This window comes from Phoxinus phoxinus, assembly GCF_949152265.1.
Source record: "Phoxinus phoxinus genome assembly, chromosome: 20".
In the NCBI taxonomy this organism is placed as follows: domain Eukaryota; kingdom Metazoa; phylum Chordata; class Actinopteri; order Cypriniformes; family Leuciscidae; genus Phoxinus; species Phoxinus phoxinus.
In genome coordinates, this window is record NC_136895.1 from 22,918,193 (window position 1) to 22,941,482 (window position 23,290).

The 23,290-nt window shown below is 37.8% G+C and overlaps 2 protein-coding genes across 3 annotated transcripts; both read right to left on the reverse strand.

The window, feature by feature from the left end:
• Positions 1-1,614: 1,614 nt before the first annotated feature.
• Positions 1,615-10,211, reverse strand: LOC306988052 (uncharacterized protein). Its single transcript, XM_079592752.1, has 8 exons — positions 9,891-10,211; positions 4,728-4,862; positions 4,464-4,616; positions 4,218-4,370; positions 3,214-3,360; positions 2,977-3,111; positions 2,767-2,895; positions 1,615-2,055 (listed from the first exon to the last, which is right to left on the reverse strand). Exons 1-8 carry the CDS (start codon positions 9,976-9,978, stop codon positions 2,003-2,005), a joined length of 993 nt encoding a protein of 330 aa, XP_079448878.1. The 5' UTR covers positions 9,979-10,211; the 3' UTR covers positions 1,615-2,002.
• Positions 10,212-11,381: 1,170 nt separating this feature from the next.
• LOC306988473 (E3 SUMO-protein ligase ZBED1-like) lies at positions 11,382-22,448 on the reverse strand. 2 transcript variants are annotated; one of them, XM_079593474.1, is made up of 3 exons: positions 22,304-22,448; positions 12,941-15,877; positions 11,382-12,859 (listed from the first exon to the last, which is right to left on the reverse strand). In XM_079593474.1, the coding sequence occupies exons 2-3, from the start codon at positions 13,484-13,486 to the stop codon at positions 12,782-12,784; spliced, it is 624 nt and encodes a 207-aa protein (XP_079449600.1). In that variant the 5' UTR covers positions 13,487-15,877; positions 22,304-22,448; the 3' UTR covers positions 11,382-12,781. The 2 variants fall into 2 exon arrangements, with proteins under 2 accessions (XP_079449600.1, XP_079449599.1); XM_079593473.1 differs by lacking the exon at positions 11,382-12,859 and having other exon boundaries at positions 14,418-15,877.
• Between the last annotated feature and the right edge of the window lie 842 nt (positions 22,449-23,290).

Sequence of the window (23,290 nt, forward strand, 5' to 3'; positions counted from 1 at the left end):
TTAAACCACTAGAGTCACATGTATTACTCTAATGATGTATTTTCTGAATCTTGAAAGTTGCATAAACTGTGAAATGTAGGGACAGAAATCTTTCAGATTTCATTAAAGCTACATTGTGTAGGATTTTCTCCCAACTAGCGGTGAAATTGTATATGACTACCAACTGAAATTTCTAACCCCTCCAATTCCGAGGGGCGTTTTAACTCCTACGGTGGCCATATTATTGGATGGTGAAAACGACATCTCCAATCGTTCCACTCCCCTTCATAGCGTCATCAAGCTTCGTCTTTGTTATTGTTTTGAAAATGCGACCTCTGGAGGCTAAACAATTATAGATTGTACCTTTAAACCTATATTTACTATACTGACATTTCTCTCACATCAGTGTTAACGAGCATTCTTGGTTTCATTTCTGGTAGCTTTGTACTTCAGTTCAAGGCTTCCCCATTACTCCCTTTCCAAACTGGATGATATATTGGCTGCTGTAGTTTCAGGACCCATGAGTTTAATTTGTAAGATCCACCTATTATCTTAAGTCTTGTTAGAATATAAAAAGAAAAAAATTGGGACCTTGTGTTAATTCTTTTAACAAATAAGATTATGAAAAAGAAAAGCTCCTGCAGCAGGTAGATTAGAGCAAAAAGTAGCTACATGACACAATTTAAAAGATTAATATTACACTTTTACTTAAAGCTCACTTTACACCCCCATCGAGTATTTGTATCATATTCCGGTCGCGATTTAAAATGGTTTTAAGTAAAGAAAATTATAAAATATGAAAATTCCCCAAATTGCACGAAAATCATTCACAAACCACATATACTCGAAATTGTGTATTTATTAGCTTCAGATGAAGCGATGAGTCTTTAGCTTTATCACGGAGGTCAGAATGAGGAAGTATACACAGGACAGCGTCATGCAGAAGGGCATTAGCCTATATGGTCACGTTGAATCACATGAGATGATTGACAGCTGTACAGCGAATGAGAGAGCACTAAGAGCTTAACTGACGCAAATCAGGAAGAGCAATTAACTGTGCACGAAGAGTTAGATTACTGGCTCGAGGTCCTTTGCCAATCACTTTCCTCTCGCTCATGCTCAGTCTACTCTGTACTGTCCTATGCAATAAAAAAGGCATAAAAAGACCAAAAATGTTACTTAAAAATGACTACTGCAAGATATCTGCTTCCTCCCCCCAGGGGGATCCATGCAAATTATCAAACATTTGTGGCATGAGGAAAAACAAGCTTGGTGTCAAACACTTAATATGAAGGCAGCAGGTCTAATATACTGTACCCAGTTTCACAAAAACTACACTAAAAAAATGCTCTGCACTAAAAAGGGCTAAGTCCAGTAGTTCTCTTGCACACCTTAAACAGCGTCAATACAGTGAGGAACTGCAGCACTCCTACAGCCTTGTCCCATCTACACTCAAACTGCACCCGCTAGTTGTCTATCATCTTTGCCGGTGGCCCTAAACGACCATAAATGACAATGACCCTGGCGACAGAGCGAGGGCTACTGTCCTCTTCACCTTTTTTGCCATTCACCTGTACACAAGGACTCTCACTCCCTCGTTCTGCTTTTAAGAATTTGTCCACCCCCGTCTCTGAATACATAGATCCAGCCCCAGTGTTCACTCCATCGATCACATTAGTCAGACATCGGGACTAGAATCCAAAAATACATGGAGCCTTTAGATACATTTTTAGACACGCTAAATACTGAAAGACAAAAAAAAAAAAAAAAAAAAAGTATTTAAAAACCATTTAACTTAAATACACTTTTGCTGCCAAGCTCCTGTGGACACTTTTTCTACAAAAAAAAAAAAACAAAGACGAAAGTTTTACTAAGATTTATTTGGTGAAATGTCAGTCCTCAAAGTATAGTATGCAAAAATCAATTTTAGAGGACTCTTTTCGATGGTTAAACCAGCACGGTTAACTGCAAGCATGGCCACAGGTGGTTGGTCCAACACTTCTGTCTGGCAGGACATTGGCCATCATGGATCCGGTTGTCGGCACAAAAAAGGCGCATGACATTCACCAGGCGTCACTGCATGGATACAAATATTCAGCTTTAGTCTGTGCATTTAGCATCATTCAATTTCAGAAACACAGCACAAAACTAAAAGCATGAACAGGGTTTACTTCGAGCAAGTTGTATTCCAAGTATTATGAATGTTTATTTTGAAAAGCACAATCTTGAAATGGTGCTGCTAAATTCATGTACTTGATAAATGTTTGTCTTAACCATGTTATCACTCAATGCCAATCTAACGTAGAAACAGGCGCTGATCCGAGCGCAGAATCAAACATTAGTATGCTGCCTATCAGATCGTATATGAATGATCATACCTTGATAAATGTGGCGGCTGAAAACAATCGTCACTTGAATATCACGACCCTAAAAAATGTTTTTTTGAGCCTCATCTCTAAAGTTTACGCTACGGAGAAATTTAACCTGGCCAAGAGGAAGTTCTCTTGAAAGATAAATTGATCTTACTCCAAAAAAAATAAAAAATGCAAACAATTAACTTAATTTATATGTATATTATACCGGTAAATAAAACTAAACATTTACAAACATTATAAACAGCAGCCTAGGTCATTTACCCCTCACCCCACAACAAATCCTTTAAATTCAACAGTATTCAAAACAAGAAAGAAAAATAAGTAGCTATAAATTATATATTAAACTAGGCTATAAAATAAAAACACAAATTAGGCTATGGTGGCATTCATTTAAATAAATTAAAACAAATACCACATTGTCGTCCACATCTAGTGCTGCAGCATTTCTTATCGTTCGGACAGTCACTGTCATGGGAACATGACTCGGTACACACTCCAAGTTCTATGATTTCGCTCGGACACACTCCTGGCTTTAGTTTATCTGTGTTTGCATAACATTAGATCAGTGAATGCCTCACTAAATTTAAAAGAAAGAAAAGCTGACCCACACACTAACAAATACCTATGTATGGAGCACTACACTGACGTCCACATCTATTGCTGCAGCATTTCTCAGTGTTCGGACAGTCACTGTCATCGACACACGAATCCTTACACAATCCTCCAAGGGTTTTGACTGGACACACTCCTGGCTTTGCTATTTGGAAGAGGGGAAAAAAAGGGAAACCAGGTCATTGATTGCGAATTGTCTCATCAATACATGTTCTACTGATGCATGGGTCAGTTTTTTCCCCATTACCTTTATATGGAGCTGTACACCGATGTCCACATCCAGTGCTGCAGCATTTCTCATCTTTCAGACAATCACTGTCATGGGAACACGACTCAAAACATATTCTTTCTACTCCAGGGTTTTTGTTTGGACACACTCCGGGCTTTGGTTTCTCTGTCATATCAGTGAATGCTGAATTACACACTGCACATATATATACACAGAGCCCCTAAAGGGGCAAGGTGTGGGAAAAATATGGGAAGAAAAGAAAAAAAGTTTTTGCATTCTCACAATTTTTTGCGAGTTCGGACAAACAAGGTTTCAGACAGCATACGTTAACAATGAAGGGTTCCATTGTTCAGTAAAGTTGGCAATACATTTACAACTCAAACTTTCTGAATCAATACATTCGCGAGCTAAACGTTAAAACACACATCTTTTCAAACATAGTTGCGTAGACAACAAGCTTCTACCCAATTCCTCAAAATGAGCCTTATCAATATCCGAATGGGAACAGTCCGGGTCCGAACTTTTCGGGTTATGCACTTTTCAGACGGTCCTTTCCGACTGGTCTCTAAGCTGCCTCATAGAGAACAATCTATTATAAAAATCATTTTGTGGAAAATTTGTTTGTAGCTCGTTTTTCTACGTTACTAATATTGGAACGGAGGTGTCATTTGAGTTTAGCTCACGAGTTATTGATCTGTGAAGTTCGAATCTGAATATATTGCCAATTTTACTGAACAATGGATCCGCTTCACTATGAACATACAGAGCTCTCTAAAAGATTGCCAGCGGGACATTAAACAGGAAGGGTGTGTCAAACCTCACAACAGGTCTTGCGAGAGTAAGTAAAGGTTTTGGAAAATATTGGCGTTCATTCAGAAGAGATACCATTAAAATAAGCATTTAAAACACTTTAAGTTGTATCAACATTAATTTGGAAACTGTGAAATTACTACATAAAATATTAAAAACTTCAATGTTTTTAATCATGATAATAAATAAAAATTATTTGTTTTTTTAAATACCTGCATATGGAGCCATGCACTGATGTCCACATCCAATGCTGCAGCATTTCTTATCGTTCGGACAGTCACGGTCATTCACACATGACTCGACACACACTCCTACCACTCCTATATCAATGTTTTTGCTTGGACACACTCCAGGCTTTGGTTTCTCTGTCATGTTTGTATAACAGCATATAGTGAATGATGAATAACTGTTTTGGGAGAGAAAAAAAAAAAAGTTGACCCACACACCAATATAAATACCTTTATATGGAGCTGAACACTGATGTCCACATCCATTGCTGCAGCACTTCTCATCATTTGGACAATCACTGTCATGCGAACACGACTCGACACACACTCCTACCACTCCCACTTCAAGGGTTTTATTTGGACACACTCCGGGCTTTGGATTCTCTGTCATGTGTTTGAATAACAGCATATCAGTGGATGCTGAATGAATTTGGATTTTTTTTTTTTTTTTTTAAGCTTATCCACACACACACGAATATAATAAAATATAAATACCTTTATATGGAGTTGTACACGCATGTCCACATCCATTGCTGCAGCATTTCTCATCATCCGGACAGTCATCGTCATGGGAACAAAATTCAGCACACAATCCTACTCCGTCTGTGCTTGGACACACTCCTGGCTTTCCTGTTATTAAAACATGACAGAAAATACTGAATGTCTCCATTTAAAAAAATAATACTCGTTTACAATGAAACAATTCAGTCTGTCTACTTCAAAGTTTCAAGCTTAATTCAATGTGTCACTTGCAGTTTCTTTGTAATTATTTGTGAAACTCAATAGCAATTTTTTTCAATGTTTCTTTTATAGGACCAAACATCCACTATCATTCTGACATCTGACTCTGACATCCACCATCATTTAAAACTCAAACCAGAGAGAACACACACAGTTCCACAATCAAATTGCATTTGTGTCTTTTAGAGCAGTGTTTATCAGAAACATCCTCGATGGGACGCAATTCAGTTTCACCAGGCACCAACCGGCCACTATACAGATGATGATTCAAGAGGATCGTTGGGGAGACCGGCAGTGCTGAAACAACCTTTTACACTTGCATGTCGGGGGTTTTGAAAGGCGTGTATCAAACTGAAGTATAACAGCCACACATCTATCTGTATCAAGTCAAATTAGTTTAGAAATCTACCATTTAGCCCTAAATCGTTTCAAAGTGCCATTACAACAGAACATACACCCCTACTAGTGCATTGTAATGCTAATATAAAACATGGACGGGGGATAATATTGTTCATGAACAGTTCAAATTAATTATGCCATCACCATGACCAGAGTTACATTAATCATTTTAATACACAAAATAAACTAAATAGGAACACATTTGTCGCAAAACAGACAGAACCCATTAAACTCGTGGAATCAGACTTTTTTTAACAAAAGTAGCTTCTTCATTAAAGTTATAATTAGCCCCCATGCTTAATTTTATATATCAAGCAGGAATATATTTACCATAATTAGCTGCAAGCAGCGATATGTTAACCATATTAACATCTTAAGCTAGTTTTGGACAAAACTGGGCAAAATGTGTGGCGTAATGAAAAAACTGTTATTAACTTACTTAATATGGCAGACAGCCACATTTAAGGAATATGACACTGTCTGAATCAGCCAGGGAACAAAACGACTAGTTAAGCATTTTTGTAAAAAAAAAAAAAAAAAAACTATATCTTTGGAACACTAGGTGGCGCTGTGTTTTGACTTCTCAGGTATCTTCAGGATATTGTGTCGATGTGAGCCCTTCCAAATTGTGACCGTTTTAAATTGTTTTCAAGATATTGCAATGCATGTCAAAAAGACAAAATTGCAGACATGTGGTTCAGCCAATCCTGTGAAACTCAGTATTGATTCAAATTCAGCATGACAAGGAATCCAGAGACATTTTCTGACAAACTGTTCAAAAGTTCTTTCAATAATAGACATTTTCCAGATCTCGGGCGCTGTTCCCAAATTTGGTATGGACCCTCACATCATGGTTCCAAAAAATAGATTTTTTTATTTAGTTTGACATAACTTTTGAACGAAGATGAATTCAAAAAATCTGTTCAGTCATTTCTGTGCAGCTCCTCAGTCCAAAGATCATCTGAGCCAATTTATGAAGCAATCAAAATCGGAACAAAATTTGAAGAATTAGTCAGGGGGCCAAAACTGATATTAAAACTTTGTCGGACACTTTTTGGTACAAGTATACAACCTATCCAGTATTAATATTTAACCCCTCAACATGTGTTCTAGCCAGGTTGTCAGCTTAGAAAATGTTTTTTTGTCTATTTTAACACTATATTCTTAAAAGTGGTAAAAGCGGATTTTTTTTCCAAAGTGCTTCCATTTTCTTCCATGTTACCTACTGTAATTTTGGGCAAATGTGCAATATAATCCAATTTATGTGCAAGCATGATCATTAAAAAATAATAATCAATAAACACCACAAGAGTATCACACCACAAGGGGCACTGTTGTGTCAGCACAACTGTGATTTGGGAGCAGATTAAGGCAGCAGATCCAGAGAAGATGATCACAGCAGGTGTCAACAGTACAGTCTGAACAAAACTTTATAAAGGAGTGAATCACACAACAGATTAACTTGGTCTATTTGTCTACACAAACATTTACCTCAAGATTCTACCATCAAATGTTGCCAGAAACAGGTAAGCTAAACTAGGGTGCTGTATTCATAGCAGACATGGAACACCTGGCACAGACGGCTGATTTTGTAGCCAAAGAGGCCAAACACAGCTTCAACAAGGTGCCATTTGATCTTTGCCTTGAGCACATCAACAAAACCGGTTAAGGTTGCTGGAGGATTGGCATCACTCGAAATGAGACAGCTAGAAATTGTTGGTCCATCACCTACAATGAACGTGCATCTTTAGCACAGGACACTAGATCCCTGTTTGGACTGACACATGATGGAGAAGATGATGAGGACAACCACAAAGACTGCCTTCCATCAAGACTCAGAAGGGATAATGATGATGTCATTCAACTTGTAGACCAACTCCAGAGATACCAAGTCTTCCAACTGGAGAATATGTATGAGTTGGTGTCTTCAGAAGATATACTGAATGACCTAATAAATGCTGCAGAGTCTGGGAAACAAATGGTAACTGAGCTGGTGAAAAAAAGAATGAGCACAATGAACACAAACTTCCATAACAGCCTCACTAAGAGAAAACTCAAAACATTCTCAAATCTGTACAGAACAGACAGCAAACTTGGAAAACTCAAATCCAAGTGTGTGAAGCCTGACAGGGATATTTTCCGTCGCATCATTGTATCAATGGACAGTGGCAGAGAGGTTAACATAGATGGGCTTCTCCAAGAAGAACTGTGCGCAGTCCCCCTTTCACTCGCCACAACAGAGTCAGTGCTCAGACCTACTAGCAAAGCTGACTTAGCCACCATAATACAAGCTGGTGCACAAGAGACAGGGCTAAGTCCATCTCTTGTGAGAACATGTACTATCATTGATGGGATGGCTTTAGTAAGAGCAATAGGAAAACCTCAAAATGCATCAACCTTTGGGGATTATGCTGACATTTTCATACATTTTCATACAGAAAGTGACTGGCAATCTACATGGGAACATTACTAGAGTGGATCTAGTCTTTGATCAGTACCTTCAGAACTCCACAAAGGGTGGAACAAGAGCAGAACGCAGCACCACGCAGCGAAAAATTCGCACCATTGTAAGTAATGATGTAAAGATGCCAGCTAACTGGAATAGTTTAATTGAAATGGACGAAAACCTGACACAATTCATTTCAATTAAACTTGAAAGGCATGTCATTCAGTATGGTCTTGAAATTGTAATTAGTGGGGGATTTGATGATGCTGAAAAAGTGGCAATGGCAGCTGGGATTGATGTTTCCCACCTACGGGCTGCACATGAAGAAGCAGACACCCGCATATTGCTACATGCTGTTGATGCCACAACCAAAGGGTATGAGAGGCTCATCATTCAGTGCAGAGACACAGATGTACTGTTGTTGCTTCTTGTGTTTGCACACCTGCTGAGCCCAGAAATTTGGATGAAAGCAGGAACTACCAAGAAACCTGTGCCCTGTTTCGGAAAGTGAAAGCCAATGTGGATACTTTACAGTACCACCAACTTAGGATGCCATGTCTCTGCACCTCATCATGAGGGCCCACTATCAAACAAAGGTTTGGAAACAGTCACTAGTGACCCATCCACAGTTGCCCTCACCAACCAGTTGTGGTTGGCACATGAAGGATGCAATGCTTGTCCCCCAGCTTTTAACCAAATACAGGCCAGGTGTTGGAGCTGACGATATGTGGATGCAAGGAAAGTGGAAGTCAGTGCAGGACCAGGCAGTGTCGATGTCGAAAAAGTGGAATATATTGCAGTGGGGCATGTGGGTGTGCCTGTGCAGCTTGGTGCAAGAATACTCAGGCACTCACATCATTATTATTGAGCTTTGACACATTATATGCAACTATATTGTTTTAGATTATTTGGCATGATATTGTTTTTCCAGTTTTGTAGATTAGATTTAGATTATGCCCTTAAATGCATGCATGCATGTTTTGTTTTGGGAAGGTATTCATTATCAAAACAGTATATTCTTCTTTTGTGTCCCTGACCAGGACTGAGCACATGGACATTGTCTGTTGGCTGCCAACCTGAGAGCCACTGCTTTGATGGGGAAAAACAAACCTTTGCCATACGACTATTACAGAGTTATTACTACTAACTAGTTACCAACCCCTAACCCTAAAGAAGTGAGAGAGCAGTTTTGTTAGGATGGAATTAATAACTATAGTGATATGTCAATTAAATTTAATTTGTGTTACAACCTGGTACACTAATTAAGTCAAATAGCACCATAGACCACCATCTACAGTTCTAAATTTCCGCCTTGACATTAAAGTATTATAACTTGTGCAGCATTGCACTGTCTTTCCCTACAAGCTTTAAATTTGGCATTACTCATTCCCATAGATATGGGTACTGATTGATAGAGGTTCTGGGATACTAGGTTATGTTTCCAAGCTGATATTCACTTTGAAAACTGGTTATCTTTAGGCGGAGATTGTTTTTTTCATGTTCTAGTTCTGTTGTCTCTTACACTGTACAATAAATGTTCATTATGACACTTCAGCAGGCATCACATGAGTGTTGGCTTTTATTTGATACCATTTTTATGAATATGGTCCTTGTGGTTGTGGAGATATTCAACATTTACTGTTGGCATGTCGTGTTGAGCAGGAAACAAAAAAATTGGCCTAAAATTGCTTGTACAAGTCACACAAAAAAAATTCAGCTTGACAACCTCCCTAATATCTTACCTATGGGTGTCTTCTAACTAAAAAAATTGGGTGACAGCTTGTACCAAAACATGTCCGCAAAAGTCTTAACGGAAGCCCTTTTCAGAATTGGCCCCCTGACTAAATTAGGCAAAAAAAAAAAAAAACATAATCATAATGGCCACTAGGCTACTATGGGCGGAGGGCCACGATAAAACAGCAATACAAAGTTTAACTTTCACTGGATGTCTAGGTACTGTATAGGCTACTTATAAACTAAAACTCCAAGTGCCTAAAGTCAAATTTTGAGGTAGGCCTACTTGTTCACAAATTTCTTCGCACAAGTAGGCTAATGAAGTTAAAAGATCTTACCGGTGACTAGATCAGGGTCTCCTAAACTCCAGCATACAAAGGGACACAACAAAACAGCAACCAGCGAGAAATACAGTCGAGCTGTCATCCTGAGACCTGCTATCTCACAATGGACTGCTGGATAAGGCACTGAGTTAGAGGGTTTTTACAATTTAGTAAGTTTGGCGCAACTCCAACCTGGCTGTAGCTTTTGTGGTCTACTCTTAAAGACCCTGATTAGCTTGTTCAGGTGTGTTTGATTAAGGACGCCATGCGTTCACACCAGATGACATTAGGCTTGTTTGAGATGCACCTTGCCTCGCCTGCAATGCGACTGCAGTGAGGGGGTGTAGGGATGGCTGACGCGAAACACCCATGTCACGTGACTATGGCCAAACGAAGCCTCGAAGTGTTTCACAAGTGTTTCATCAGGTGTGCGTTTGATTGACAGGGTCGGGAACAGACCACACAAGCGCACATCTGTATAAAAGTGAAGTCAACGCATCTTAACCACGTGGGTTTTTGTGAGAGGAGTTTGATTTTGAGATAGCGGATTTTTGGTGATATAGTGACATTTAGCTATAGAGCGATTTGTTTAGTTATATTTAGGCTTACATTTAAATTTAGCCTACACATTGACTGGTAGGCTAGTAGAGACAGACAGAGTACATATAGTGACACATTAATAGATGCATAGATATAAATATAGACATATAGATTAATAGATACATATGATAGCCTACATATTGATGTCCTTGCAAAAAAAAAAATCTTTGTATGCCAACAACAAGTGTCCCTTGTGAGAGGATATTTTCAAAGGCTGGAGAAATTATCTGTAAAAAAAGAAGTACTTCCACAGCAGAGAAATTTATATTTTTGAATAAAAATTGCAGGCAAGACAGAAAGGTTTCTCTTCTCACAGTAGATTATACACCTACGATATCAAAGATGAGAATGCAGATTATCATTACGTTTTATGGCTGCCAATTGATAAAAAAAAATAAAAAAAAGAATAATCTCTGTATTAATTATCTTGAGCCTGCTGAAATGTTCCTATAAATAGCCTATATTTTCTTCCCAAATGTGCATTCTGAATAATAAATAGGCTATATTCATCCTCTAACCTGCAGCATGCTCGTCTTCTCATTAACAGTGTTTTTCTCTTACTGATATTTCATTGAGTTTACATTTTTTAATGAATTTGACTAATAAAAATAAAAATAATTGCTTGTGTGCGTTTGGTGCTTTATTCCAGTCTTTTAAAATAGATGAATGCTCGCGAGGTGCATGTAACGATGTTAAGAAAAAAAACACCTGCATGCGCGCTCTTGTCGAATTCACAGACTGACCGCTTGTCCTATAGCCTAATATTCACTGCACACAGTCAGCTAGTAAAGTTCTGAATGATGGAAAATGCAGGCAACATATAGATAATTACAGAGCAGATATTTATGGTGGGAGAGGGCAAAGTCTGAACACGTCTCTTACATGCATTGTAAAAAAATAAAGAGTCACTTAAAAATAATTTAATTTTGTATTTAACAAAGTAACACTGAAATGCATCCGCTTCTCTGACACCGAACAATGACGTGCATATTCATAAAATACATTTTAACAGTTAACAGTGTTATAAATTAGCCTCCTCATATAACTTTGTACAGGTCTTCAAAACAAAAACAGATCTGTACTCACATCACATCACTCAACCAGTTTCAAATCATTTATTTTAGTTCGGGGTGTATGTTTTCCTTTCCTCACGCAATTGGGAACAGCAGCAACTCAGCCACGAAATGGAAGGCCACGTAAAATCACAGAGCGAGGTCAGCGCATGCTGAGGTCAGCGCATGCTGAGGCACACAGTGAGCAGAAGTCACCAACTCTCAGTCCTCCAAACTTCGTGTGGCCTTCAGATTAGCTCAAGAACACCTTTGGGATGAATTAGAGCGGAGACTGCGAGCCAGGCCTTCTCGTCTAACATTGCCTGACCTCAAATTTGCTCTTCTAGAAGAATGGTCAGAAATTACTATAATCACACTCCTTAAACTTGTGGAAAGCTTTCCCAGAAGGGATGAAGCTGTAATAGCTGCAAAGGGTGGGGCAACTCCAAAATGTTGTACATGGGCTGCACGATTTGGGGAAAATGTCATATTGCGATTATTGAGGTCAATATTGCGATATGCGATTATAATAAATTGTATCATGAGTCAACTTGATGGGTTTTAAAGGAAAATGCACACACAGATTAGTGATAATGCTAAAATGTGTGTTTGTAAAACTAGAAATGTTTTCAAAATAAATAAATAAATGAACATTTGCATTTATGTAAACTTATTTTCTCAAAAGTAAAGCTAAATAAATAAGACAAATAAAAACATACACATTTTCACAAAAATAAGATTTTTTAACATTTTTGTCCAAACAAACATGGACATTTACTCAGGATGTAACATATACTCTCTCTCTCTGTATAAACTGTTGAGAACCCAAACCACTAAATCTTAAATGACCAACTGGTACTTCCAAATCCTCTTTCTAAACAGTTAATCGTATCGCATTAGAGGTTCTTTGAGAAAAACACAAGCATATCGACTTTCTCTGGTTACAGACAGGAGCGATGATTTGACACAGCATTACCACTAGCACTAAAAGCTCTCTCTGATGCAGAGCTTGTTGCTTGTATGCCCAGATATTTCTGTGCTAGTTTGCATAGCCTAGGGAAGCTGACTTTGTGTCTTAAACCATTTCAGTGGATCTTCTCCATGGTCTACACATGGCATGTAAATGTAAACATTGAGTTCAAAGGCCACTGCTTCTCTTATCTGTGCCATGGAATTAAATGTGGATGACAGTGGTGCTCTTGGTTCTGTGCATGTGGTTTCCTTAAAGAAAAAAGAAAAGTTTTCTTCTTGGCTTTAGCAGAAGGTGGACTTTCCACATCTATTCTCCATCACTGCAGGGCTTTGGGCTACATACTGCTGGCCGTGAATTTCCTGAAACAATAAACAATGCACATGTTTTAGAAATTTGTTACATTGAATAATTTTTTACCAGTAAACATTGGTTTCACTCACGATCAACTCAGATATGGCTCGTTCCCTTAAGGTCTGGGTCTCTTCTTCAGAGATGTGTTGTGTTCTGAACCTTGGGTCTAGGAAAGTGGTGAAGTTTAGCAAGTCCTGAATGCCTTCATATTTGCTGTTGAGGTAGCTAAGAATGTTGGATTTCAGTGACTTGGTCAGCTCAGTGTCTGCTTCGTCTTCAGCCAGCACTGAGGTGTTCAGAGGATGCAGAGCAGGTTTCACACAAGATATGCTCACATAACTTTCACCCAATAAGGCATCCGTGAAGTCCTGTAGAGGGCTGAGTGCCTTGTTTACAGATTCCAAGACCTCCAGGTCCTGCCAAGAAGGGAGTAGGTGTCGCACTTTGCGGTCTGTAGAAAGAACCTTGGACAATGCACTTTGCTGCTCCAGGAGCCCTATGGAGTCAGTGATTTCTTTATGTCTAGCCGAAGACTTATCATATGGCGTGATGCTTGCAAACACATCTGTAATTTTGTTTTGTTTTGTTCGGGGAACAGCTTGTGCCTTGTTTCCTTTAGTTGTCTCATTCCTCATATTTTTCTCTGTGATGTTTCAGGTGCTGAAATAAATTTGTCGTATTGCCACGTGATGTAGCAACTTTAATTTTGCAAATCTTGCACAGTACCTCTCTCTGCTCAGTGTCAGTAATCCGAAATCCAAAATATCGCTATATAACAGAGGTAGAGTAATTTTTAGGTACCAGATCAGTGCCGATCTCCTCGGCATCCATCTTCGCTCTGGTATTTTCGCGCTGCGCAGTGCGCACACACACACACACACAAAAGTGACCATGCACGTGACACGGCACGAGACGCAACACGCCTTTACTGAGACTGTCAGATCAGATTTCGGCAAGGAAAATCAGCAAACTGTTCTCAGAAAATTTGTCTTCACACACACTTATTTATATTTTATATAATCGCAACATTTTGCCGTCATATAATCGCAAAGGGCTGACATCGCGATTGCGTTGCGATTAATCGTGCAGCACTAGAAACTTCTACTTTCCTTCATAAAAGAGTAAATGAACAACTAAATGATCTGATACATATGCATAAAAAGAAAATTAAACATTAAAGGTACCACATTGTCAAAACTGACATTTCTGAGGTCGGGCTATGTAACTATCATATAAGTTTCAAAACAGTCAAACCACAGACAAATGGACACAGCCTGCATAAAGTAGCTGTGCCTTTTCACGAGCTGTTGTGAGTGACTTCCGTATAAATGTGACGTCAGAACTACTCAGTCACCGCCTTCAGTCACCACCCCCACCAATGGTGGGTCACTCAGAAAGCAACAGGCCAATAAGAAAAGAGGCTCATGAATATTAAGTAGACAGGACAAAATCGACCTGTTCTTGGCAGAGCTCCTGAGAAACGATATGTAGAATATATATTGAGATTTTTGGTACTTATACTGCAAATATATATTCTTAAGGACATCAAAACCTAAAATAAAACTTAAAGGTGTACAATATGTGACCTTTAATTCAACAATACAAAAACAAGAAAGCATAATGATTTAATTAAGCAAAATGATTTACGAATAAAACATATACAAGCTTAATGATTTAACTTTGTTCACTGTTACAACTTTGAATTATGTTTTTTAATGTGGCTGGTTAAGACAGATTTATTTAAAAAAAAGAGATTTATTGCTCAATATTTTTATACCCAGGCGTAAAAAACTCTTTCGACACAGAGAACACACGTGAGGCTTCTCCTGTGTATGAACATGCAGGTGGATCTTCAACGATTTGTTCATTGGTCAGTTATATGGTCTTTCTCCAGAATAAAACGCAGATGTAATTTAAGTTTTTAGTTTTGAAGAGTGGATTTTCATGTGTCTCTTAAGGTTTGCTTTTTGTGTGAAACTCTTCCCACAATGATCACATGTGTCCAGCTTCTCTCCAGTGTGGATCTTTATGTGAACATTGAGGGCTGTTTTTTGTCTAAAACTCTTCCCACATTGATCACATTTGTACGGCTTCTCTCCAGTGTGGATCCTCTTATGCTTTTTCAGAGATCCTGACTCACAGAATCTCTTGTCGCAGTATGAACACTTGTAAGGTTTTTCTCCAGTGTGAATTCTTTGGTGCAGTTTCACCTCACCAGCTGTAATAAAAGTCTTTCCACAATCAAAGCACATATGATTCTTCACACTGTGTCTTTTCTGGTGCAATTTTAAAACGCTAAGCTCTGAAAAACTCTTTCCACACAAAGAACACACGTGAGGCTTCACCTTTGAATGAACGTTCAGGTGCTTCTTTAAGGAATCTGCCCAAAAAAAGTTTTTACTGCAATGATCACAATTAAATGGTTTTTCTCCGGTATGAGAACGTAGATGTAATTTAAATGTGTTCGCATATGGGAAACTCTTACCGCACTGATCACATGTGTAAGGCTTCTCTCCAGTGTGGATTCTCATGTGTTTAGTAAGGGTTGCTTTTCGGCTGAAACTGTTCCCACACAGATCACATGTGTGTGGCTTTTCTCCAGTGTGGATTTTCAGGTGTCCAATAAGGGTTGCTTTTTGTCTGAAACTGTTCCCACACAGATCACATGTGTGCGGCTTCTCTCCAGTGTGGATTTTCGTGTGATTAATAAGGGTTGGTTTGTGTGTGAAACTCTTCCCACATAGATCACACGTGTGTGGCCTCTCTCCTGAGTGGATTTTCAGGTGTTCCTTAAGGCTTTGTTTTTTTGTGAAACTCTTCCCACACTGATCACATGTGTGCAGCTTCTCTCCAGTGTGAGAACTCATGTGACGTTTAAGATTTTGTTTGTGTGGGAAACTCTTTCCACAATGAGGGCAGGCTCTTCTTTTCGGAAAGCAACTCAAAGATTTGTCCAGTTTTGACATGATGTTGTTTTTCCTCCACTTAATTCAGTTATTCACTCTCCGCTTTCTCCTCCATCAGGTCTAAAATTAAAGATAAAAAGGTTTAATTTTAAGTAAAAAAATTCAAAGACAGAAACGTGAAGGGAAAAGACAAAAATGACTCTTGATGTAATAGCAGAAAGTAGACAATTTCTATTCAAAAATATTATAGTTTTGATTAAAGTTTATAAATTAATGATATGCCCATGGAACTTAAATAGGCTAATTCATAATAATAATAATAATCTTCCAAATATTGTTTTTAAAGCTAGGAATGCACAAGTGTGAATATGTGAGTGCACCCCAAAACCACGCAAAGTGTTTCCACAAAGAAATACAGAAAACAGAACAAAGAGAGGAATGGAGATATCAGAGTCAGAGATTAAGTATGTCTATGATGTAAAAGTATTGAATCAGTAGATTACTAAACAATTTAAATATACAAGTTCAATATTCATTAAGGATGCACCGAAATTTCGGCCACAGGGGTCGCTGTTCCCAATTATGTGTGCGCTCGGGAAAAAGACTTTTGGCTAGGTGTGCACATCTAAATTATCATATACAAACAGAAATGTCAAAATGACCTTTTTATTCACTTAAACACAGTTTATGTCTTAAATGGACGTTAAATGTTGGGAGATCAGTATTAGATCTGCATTTGATCTTAAAGTGGCAGCAGTCTAATAAACCTGTTGATGATTGATTTTGAATCAAACAACAAAAGGCAAATAGAAAATCATTCACAACTCTTGAATGAATAACTTTAGCTTTAATAAGCATTAATCTATCTATTAAAAACCATGCACTGTTATTTTATATTTGATTAGTGCATTTGATTTGTTTTAGGCCACATTACTTACCTGAACAGTGTGTGGACCTTGCTGAAATTAAAGCACTAATTATTTCATTTGTATTTTTTTGTATACTTTGCTTATTTTATTTTTTTGACCCCGTGTTTGTAAACTGTTTGTGTTTTTGCTTATTGTGAATTGTGCATTGTGAATTGTGCATTAATAATGGCAATGACACGTGGGGCCCAGTGTGTTTAAAGGAGAACTCCGGGCAATTTTTAAGTTAATCTTGATCGTTATACCTTTGCGAGTACTGTCTATAGAAAAGAAAAAAATGAACCGGATTGGTGCTTGCAACACAGAGCTGCTACCGCTAATGCCCAGAGCTCCCACTCAGCTAAAACAGCAGTTATGGGGGGGCATATTCATAAAGAGTGTATTTGTGCCTCTTAACAGACAAAAAATGCAATTAAAATGTCTGTACAACATGAACAAGAGCCCTTACATGACAACAAGATGAGTTCAGCAACTTAGCCATTGTTTAAATTCACCTAAATAGTGTTTTAGACGGCTAGCTAGTCTCGCGCTGAAGTCCCGTGGGAACTCCGTTGTAGCCGGAAAAAGGTAAATAGCACTGCACACTGCTATTTACCTTTTTCCGGCTAAAAAATTTTGATTTAGTAAATTTTGATTTTGATTCAGTTTTAGTCATAGTCTTTTGACTAAAATGGCATTTTAGTTTTAGTCATATTTTAGTCATCTGAATTGTTTTAGTTTTAGTCTAGTTTTAGTCGACTAAATACAATAAGATTTTAGTAAAATAGAATGGGTTTAGTTAAATTGTAATGCATTCATTTTGAATTTCTCTAAAATTTCCAAACCCATTATATTCCCGCAGAAAACATCTATTAACCTGTTAATATAAATCATTTTTAAAATTTGAACATGCAACACAGACACAGATTTAGCACTGTGACACAAAATAATATCTTAAACTTCTAAAGTAGAACAGTCTTTTTTTTCCTCCAATAAATGATTATACAGTCTTTAACTTACATACATCATTCTTTATTCTTTCAAGCAGATATATTTATTTGTATAAATTAAATATAATTAATCCTTATTAAAGCTATTAAACAGCAGTGTATGTTTTTCTCTTTTTATTTTGTTGTTTGATCAATATTAAGTGTACAGAAGGCAATAGGTTTATTACGCACTGTCACTTTAAGACCGAGTGTGCATATCCAGCACTGCTGATGCACATCGATATTCTCACAACTGTACGTTCTGTAAAGACATAACCAACTTTGTTTACACGAATACTCTCCAAAACGGACATTTAGACATAACGTTGTGTGTATTTGTCCATTCAGACGCGAAAGAGAGCTCAATTCAGTCCTTGCGCGCAGCGCGCTGTATACAGCTGGGCTACGCACGCTTCGGGTCGTGTGTGTGTGTGTGTGTGTTCGCACAGAAAAACATACCGAATAAAGCTCTCTTTCGCATCGTTACTCTTATTCAGATCTATCCATGTCTGCTCTTCTCGTTCTCCCAGACGTTTAAATTTTTTAACGATTAAAACGACATGCATCAAGCGTATTGTGTGCCGCCGCGCCGGGTAGATCAGCACGTTACAATTCAAATGTGCGCATCTTCCACAAGCGCAAATCAGTTCTGACTGGATCACTTCCCCAATCATCCCTCCCTAACATTTTCGTCATAGTTTTCGTCATTAAAACCTTTTTATTTAGTTATCGTCTCGTTTTCGTCTGTGAAAAAATGTCGTTGACGAAAATAATGACGAAAATTATTCGTCAACGAAATTAACACTGGTGGGAGGAGCGTCGTGTGTGCGTGTGAAGTGTGATTATTGGAGTTGACAAGTGAAGAAGAAATGGTTTCTTCAAAAATTTCCCGGAGTTCTCCTTTAAGTTGGTCCTCTCACAGGACAGGCCCAGAGAGCCACCCTGTCTGGGTGACAGGTTTGTGCAAAATTCAGAATTGGCCTCCATTCAATTTATGAATTGGAATTTGAATTGAATTGGCTCCACCCCACAGGAAGTTGAATTTGAATGACATGAAGTGGAATTAAATTCATGGCAATTCAAAGAAATTCCACACAGTCAGAAAGGAATGTGTTGAATCTCACATATCTCACGAATCTCAGTTTTAGGAATGTTACTTTGGAAATGTAATTGCTTACTGTTATTAGTTACTCATTATAAATGTGGTTTGGATTACTTTATTTTGATTGCTTTATCAATGCAAAGAAATTTCCTTTTAATTTGATTAGTAACTCATTGAACTACACATTTTACCTCAGTACTACAACTAAATACAATTACATTAATCTTGTAATTTAATAACATCATTTCATTACACGTAACTAGTCACTCCTCAACCCTGCATACATTTTGTTCTAAAATATAGATGATCAAATTCTTGAAATAAATTACCCCCTCAATTCGTTTTATTCCAATGTTATTTTCATTTCAAAGTAATCAAATAACAAAGTTCAAACTAATATAATTTATAGAATATTTAATGAAATCATTTCTGACATATACTGTAAAGCTTCATTGTCTTTGAATTTTTATTGAATTGCAATTGTGCTTCCTTAAATTCACATTCGAATTGTATTCTAAATCCTGTTTTTGACATTAATTAAAATTCAAGAATTGAATTGGAATTCAGGAATCATTCTCAATTCTGGATCTCATTTTTCATAAAAGTGCTCCACGCAGCTCCGGGGGGTTAATAAAGTCCTTCTAAAGCGAAGCGATGAGTTTGTGTAAGAAAAATATTCAAATTGAACATGTTACAAAGTAAAATTCTAGCTTCCAGCCTAAAGGTGATGATACACAGGGGAACTTTTTGGGCAATGTTGCTGGCCAATGTTGCCGTCAACGGGCAACCAGATGAGACACTGGGCCCACGACCGATCTAAATGATCAAGATAGAAATGTATTGCCCATTTTCAATGGGAAAGTGCCCAAGCAACAATCGCTTGGCAAGATTGCCCAGCAACATTGCTCAAAAAGTTGCCCTGTGTATCACCTTAACAGCCATACACAATCTACTTGTGCCTAAGGCGCATCTTACACAACTTGTGACGTTGGAAGTAGCATAGTGCGTCATGGTGTAGCGTAAATATCAGCAGTACGTCGCATTACTCGCATAAGTTGCGGTTTGTTTGGCCGGAAGCTAGTTATTTTACTTTATACATTTTTAAATATGGATATTTTTCTTAAAATGAATGCCCCAGAATGCCTTTATCAACCCCCCGAAGCCGTGTGGAGCACTTTATGATGGATAGATGCACTTTAATTGACTTCAAAACAGAAACAGCAATGGCTATAATCTAGTCCCCAGTGCATCTACCAACCTAGAAACCATGAAAAGTGACAACCCAGTAACTTTGTTTTTGTAAGCCTTTCACTGCATGCAAAAAAAATAATAATAAGCTGATCAGATTTCACTCGCCTTCTGACGTAGGAAGAGGATCTTATTACAATATTACCGACCCTTAATCTGCACGTTTCTACCTACGACGCTGACATTTGTTTTTTGCACGCGACAACAATGAGTGTAATAAGTTCTAAGGCAATGGCAAAAGTGCGAGGAGAGCAAAACCGTTCTGTCATCAGCTGCACAGACAAGCACAGAACACATTCTTCTGTGGTGCAGCACTGCTTTGCACGAGCGTGTGACTGACAGTGTGGCAGAGATCACATAAATGGCTGAGGTGGATGGATAAAACCCACTTAATAAAACACGCTCATTCTAAGACCCTAAGGCAGGACATTGACTTACATTCACATCATGTTAACAGAGAGGTAGTTACATTCATGGGACACTGTTATTCACAACCACGAAAGTTTATTATTAGCACGCATTTTAGAACCCTGACGGTTAAACATTTTATCCGCATGCATTCTGACATGCACTTCTCTAAGCGCACGCACACCCTGTCAAACAGTGCGTGATTACTGGATTAAGTTATTTTATACATCTTATTGCACTAATACTGTAAAATACACCCATGGTATCTTTTCCTGATCCTGTATGCAACTAAGTTTTGCAATAAATAAAAATGAGCGAAAGGTGCACTAACACCTCATAACATCAGTAACTCTACAGCCCTACCTAGAATGGTTTTCCTCAGTGTTTGTAATGTCTGCACAAAGGAAACGTTGGGCAGCTGCTCGAAAATCTCACCTTTGGAGAAGACTGTTGATTTTATACTCGAAAAATTGAAGTATCACTCCTTAAAAATAAGACCACCCCAGAATGAATTGCATTGCTAGCCCACCCCAAAACTTACAATTATAATAATACAATTCCTTACCAGGTATAAGAAGAAAAAAACATGTTGGTTTATGTTAAAAATAGACGTACATACCTCATGCTTACACATGGTACAATCCACTATCCATATAAGGAATACTGTCACAATCCACTTTCCATATAAAGAATACTGTCCTTTGTGTATACATTCTTAGTCCATATATATGCATCAGTGGAAAACATATGCTACATTACACACCCAAAATAGTCTCTGCTCCATGTGCCTGTCTGACATATGATACTAATGTCCATGCAGTTTTCAGCTTGTGCATCTCAAACTGTCTCATGCACTTAAACTTCAAATAAACATCCGATTATGAATATTAATAAATAACAATACTGAAAATAATATTAAATAATGCCATTTTAGTCTTCATTATAATTGGTTAGTGGGTGAGTGTTTGCTCATAATCACTGGTTTTTAGACTATATAGTCTCAGACTATAATAAAATTAAGAGATTTATATCATGTATATCAAAATGGTGATGGGTCAGTCTGCTGACACCAGATCACAAACTGACACTTAGAGCTCATTTCATTGAAGACATCAGCATAACAAATGAGAAAACAGAAATTACATCATTGAATTATTATTAGTGAATTATTATTATTAGGGTTTGTGGTAGAAACAGATGAGTCAGGATAGCCGAACGAGTATAAAACTGCCAACAATATTAGACTATTACTCAATAACAGAGATGACTAACATCAATAATGCATTAAAAAAATATATTTAAAAAATACAAATGGCACCAATCTTTACAGTATCCATCCTAAATTGGTTGGACATCTGGCTGGTTATAGAGGGGATTTGGACACTTTTTTTAGCTGGTCAAGCAATGATCATTAAACCCTTTACCTTTTAAAAAAAAAAAAAAAAAAGTCAGGGCATAGTTTTAGGTTTCCAGTGTCAAGTAGCTAGGCTACCCCTTTATGGTGAATTTAAAAGTCCCCTTTACTGGCTCAATATAAAGTATTCAAAATACACATTTTAACGACGTAAATTAAACGTCAAAAGAGAAATAATGAAATAAAATCACTGCAGCATTGCTTGAGATCGATTCCCAATTCCTGTTTGGACAAATATTATCAATCGAAGTAATAAAATCACAAAAATAACTCCGTTCTAAACTAACTGTTTAGTCAGCAGACGCCAGAAAAGACACACAAATGGCACTATACTCAAAAGAAAACTACAGAAATTACCTCGAAAAATGTTACTTAAACTTTGATTGTAAAGGCCAGATAGCAGCATTTGATTGTAAAGGCCAGATACCAGATAAAGGCCAAATACTACGAGGTATACAGTGAGTGAACAGCACAACTTACCTCAGAAGTCTCAACGCTGAGTGAGTGACTCCCCTGCGTTCAATGTTACTATAGTATCCATCCTAAACAACTATGCAAGACTAAAATAAGTAGGGATGGCTGACCCGAAACTGACGTTCCGAAGCTTTGCGAGATCCCGAAGCGCAGATGTTTCGAAACACTGATCCGAAACGTGATTCAAAACACCCATGTCACGTGACTACGGCTAAATGAAGCTTCGGAGTGTTTCACAAGTGTTTCGACAGGTGTGATCCGCCGAATCAGCGTTTGATTGACAGGGTCGGGAACAGACCACACAATCGCACATCTGTATAAAAGTGAAGTTAGCTATAGACAGATAGCTTACTAGATAGATAGATAGATAGATAGATAGATAGATAGATAGATAGATAGATAGATAGATAGATAGATAGATAGATAGATAGATAGATAGATAGATAGATAGATAGATAGATAGATAGATAGATAGATAGATATGTGTGTGTGTGTGTGTGTGTGTGTGTGTGTGTGTGTGTGTGTGTGTGTGTGTGTGTGTGTGTGTGTGTGTGTGTGTGTGTGTGTGTGTGTGTGTGTGTGTGAATGGGTCAATGGGAGGCCATTGTAAAGTATTTTGGGTAGCCTACTGTTGGGTGCAGGAAAATGCTATAAAAGTGCAGCCCATTGACAACTTGATGTTTTCAATCAGAGTTTCTTTCAGATTTAGCAGAATCCAATCAGAATCTTCCAATTGACGTGTTTACATGATGCATGTTTTATTATGATCAGCCCTTTATCCAAAATGTGTCCAATCGCAGCTGTACTGTAAGCACTTTGGGTTCTTGATGAAGCACTATATTATTATTATTATTATTATTATACTGTCTTATTATTTTTGTCTTTTCTATGCTACATTGAAGAAGTGGCCGGCAGCCAGCCGAGGGACAGATGGCACATCTATCAATTCGAACAAGATCAATTGTTTTTTTTTTTTCTGTTCTGTTTTTTTTA

Bases quoted from the DNA above. Each gene is read 5' to 3' on its own strand.
- LOC306988052 (XM_079592752.1), bottom strand. From the start codon at position 9,978: ATGACAGCTCGACTGTATTTCTCGCTGGTTGCTGTTTTGTTGTGTCCC. The intron at 4,863-9,890 runs GTAAGATCTTTT...TTTTAATAACAG, and splicing joins AGACCCTGATCTAGTCACCG to GAAAGCCAGGAGTGTGTCCA. The intron at 3,112-3,213 runs GTAATGGGGAAA...TCTTCCAAATAG, and splicing joins GTGTACAGCTCCATATAAAG to CAAAGCCAGGAGTGTGTCCA.
- LOC306988473 (XM_079593473.1), bottom strand. From the start codon at position 15,817: ATGTCAAAACTGGACAAATCTTTGAGTTGCTTTCCGAAAAGAAGAGCC.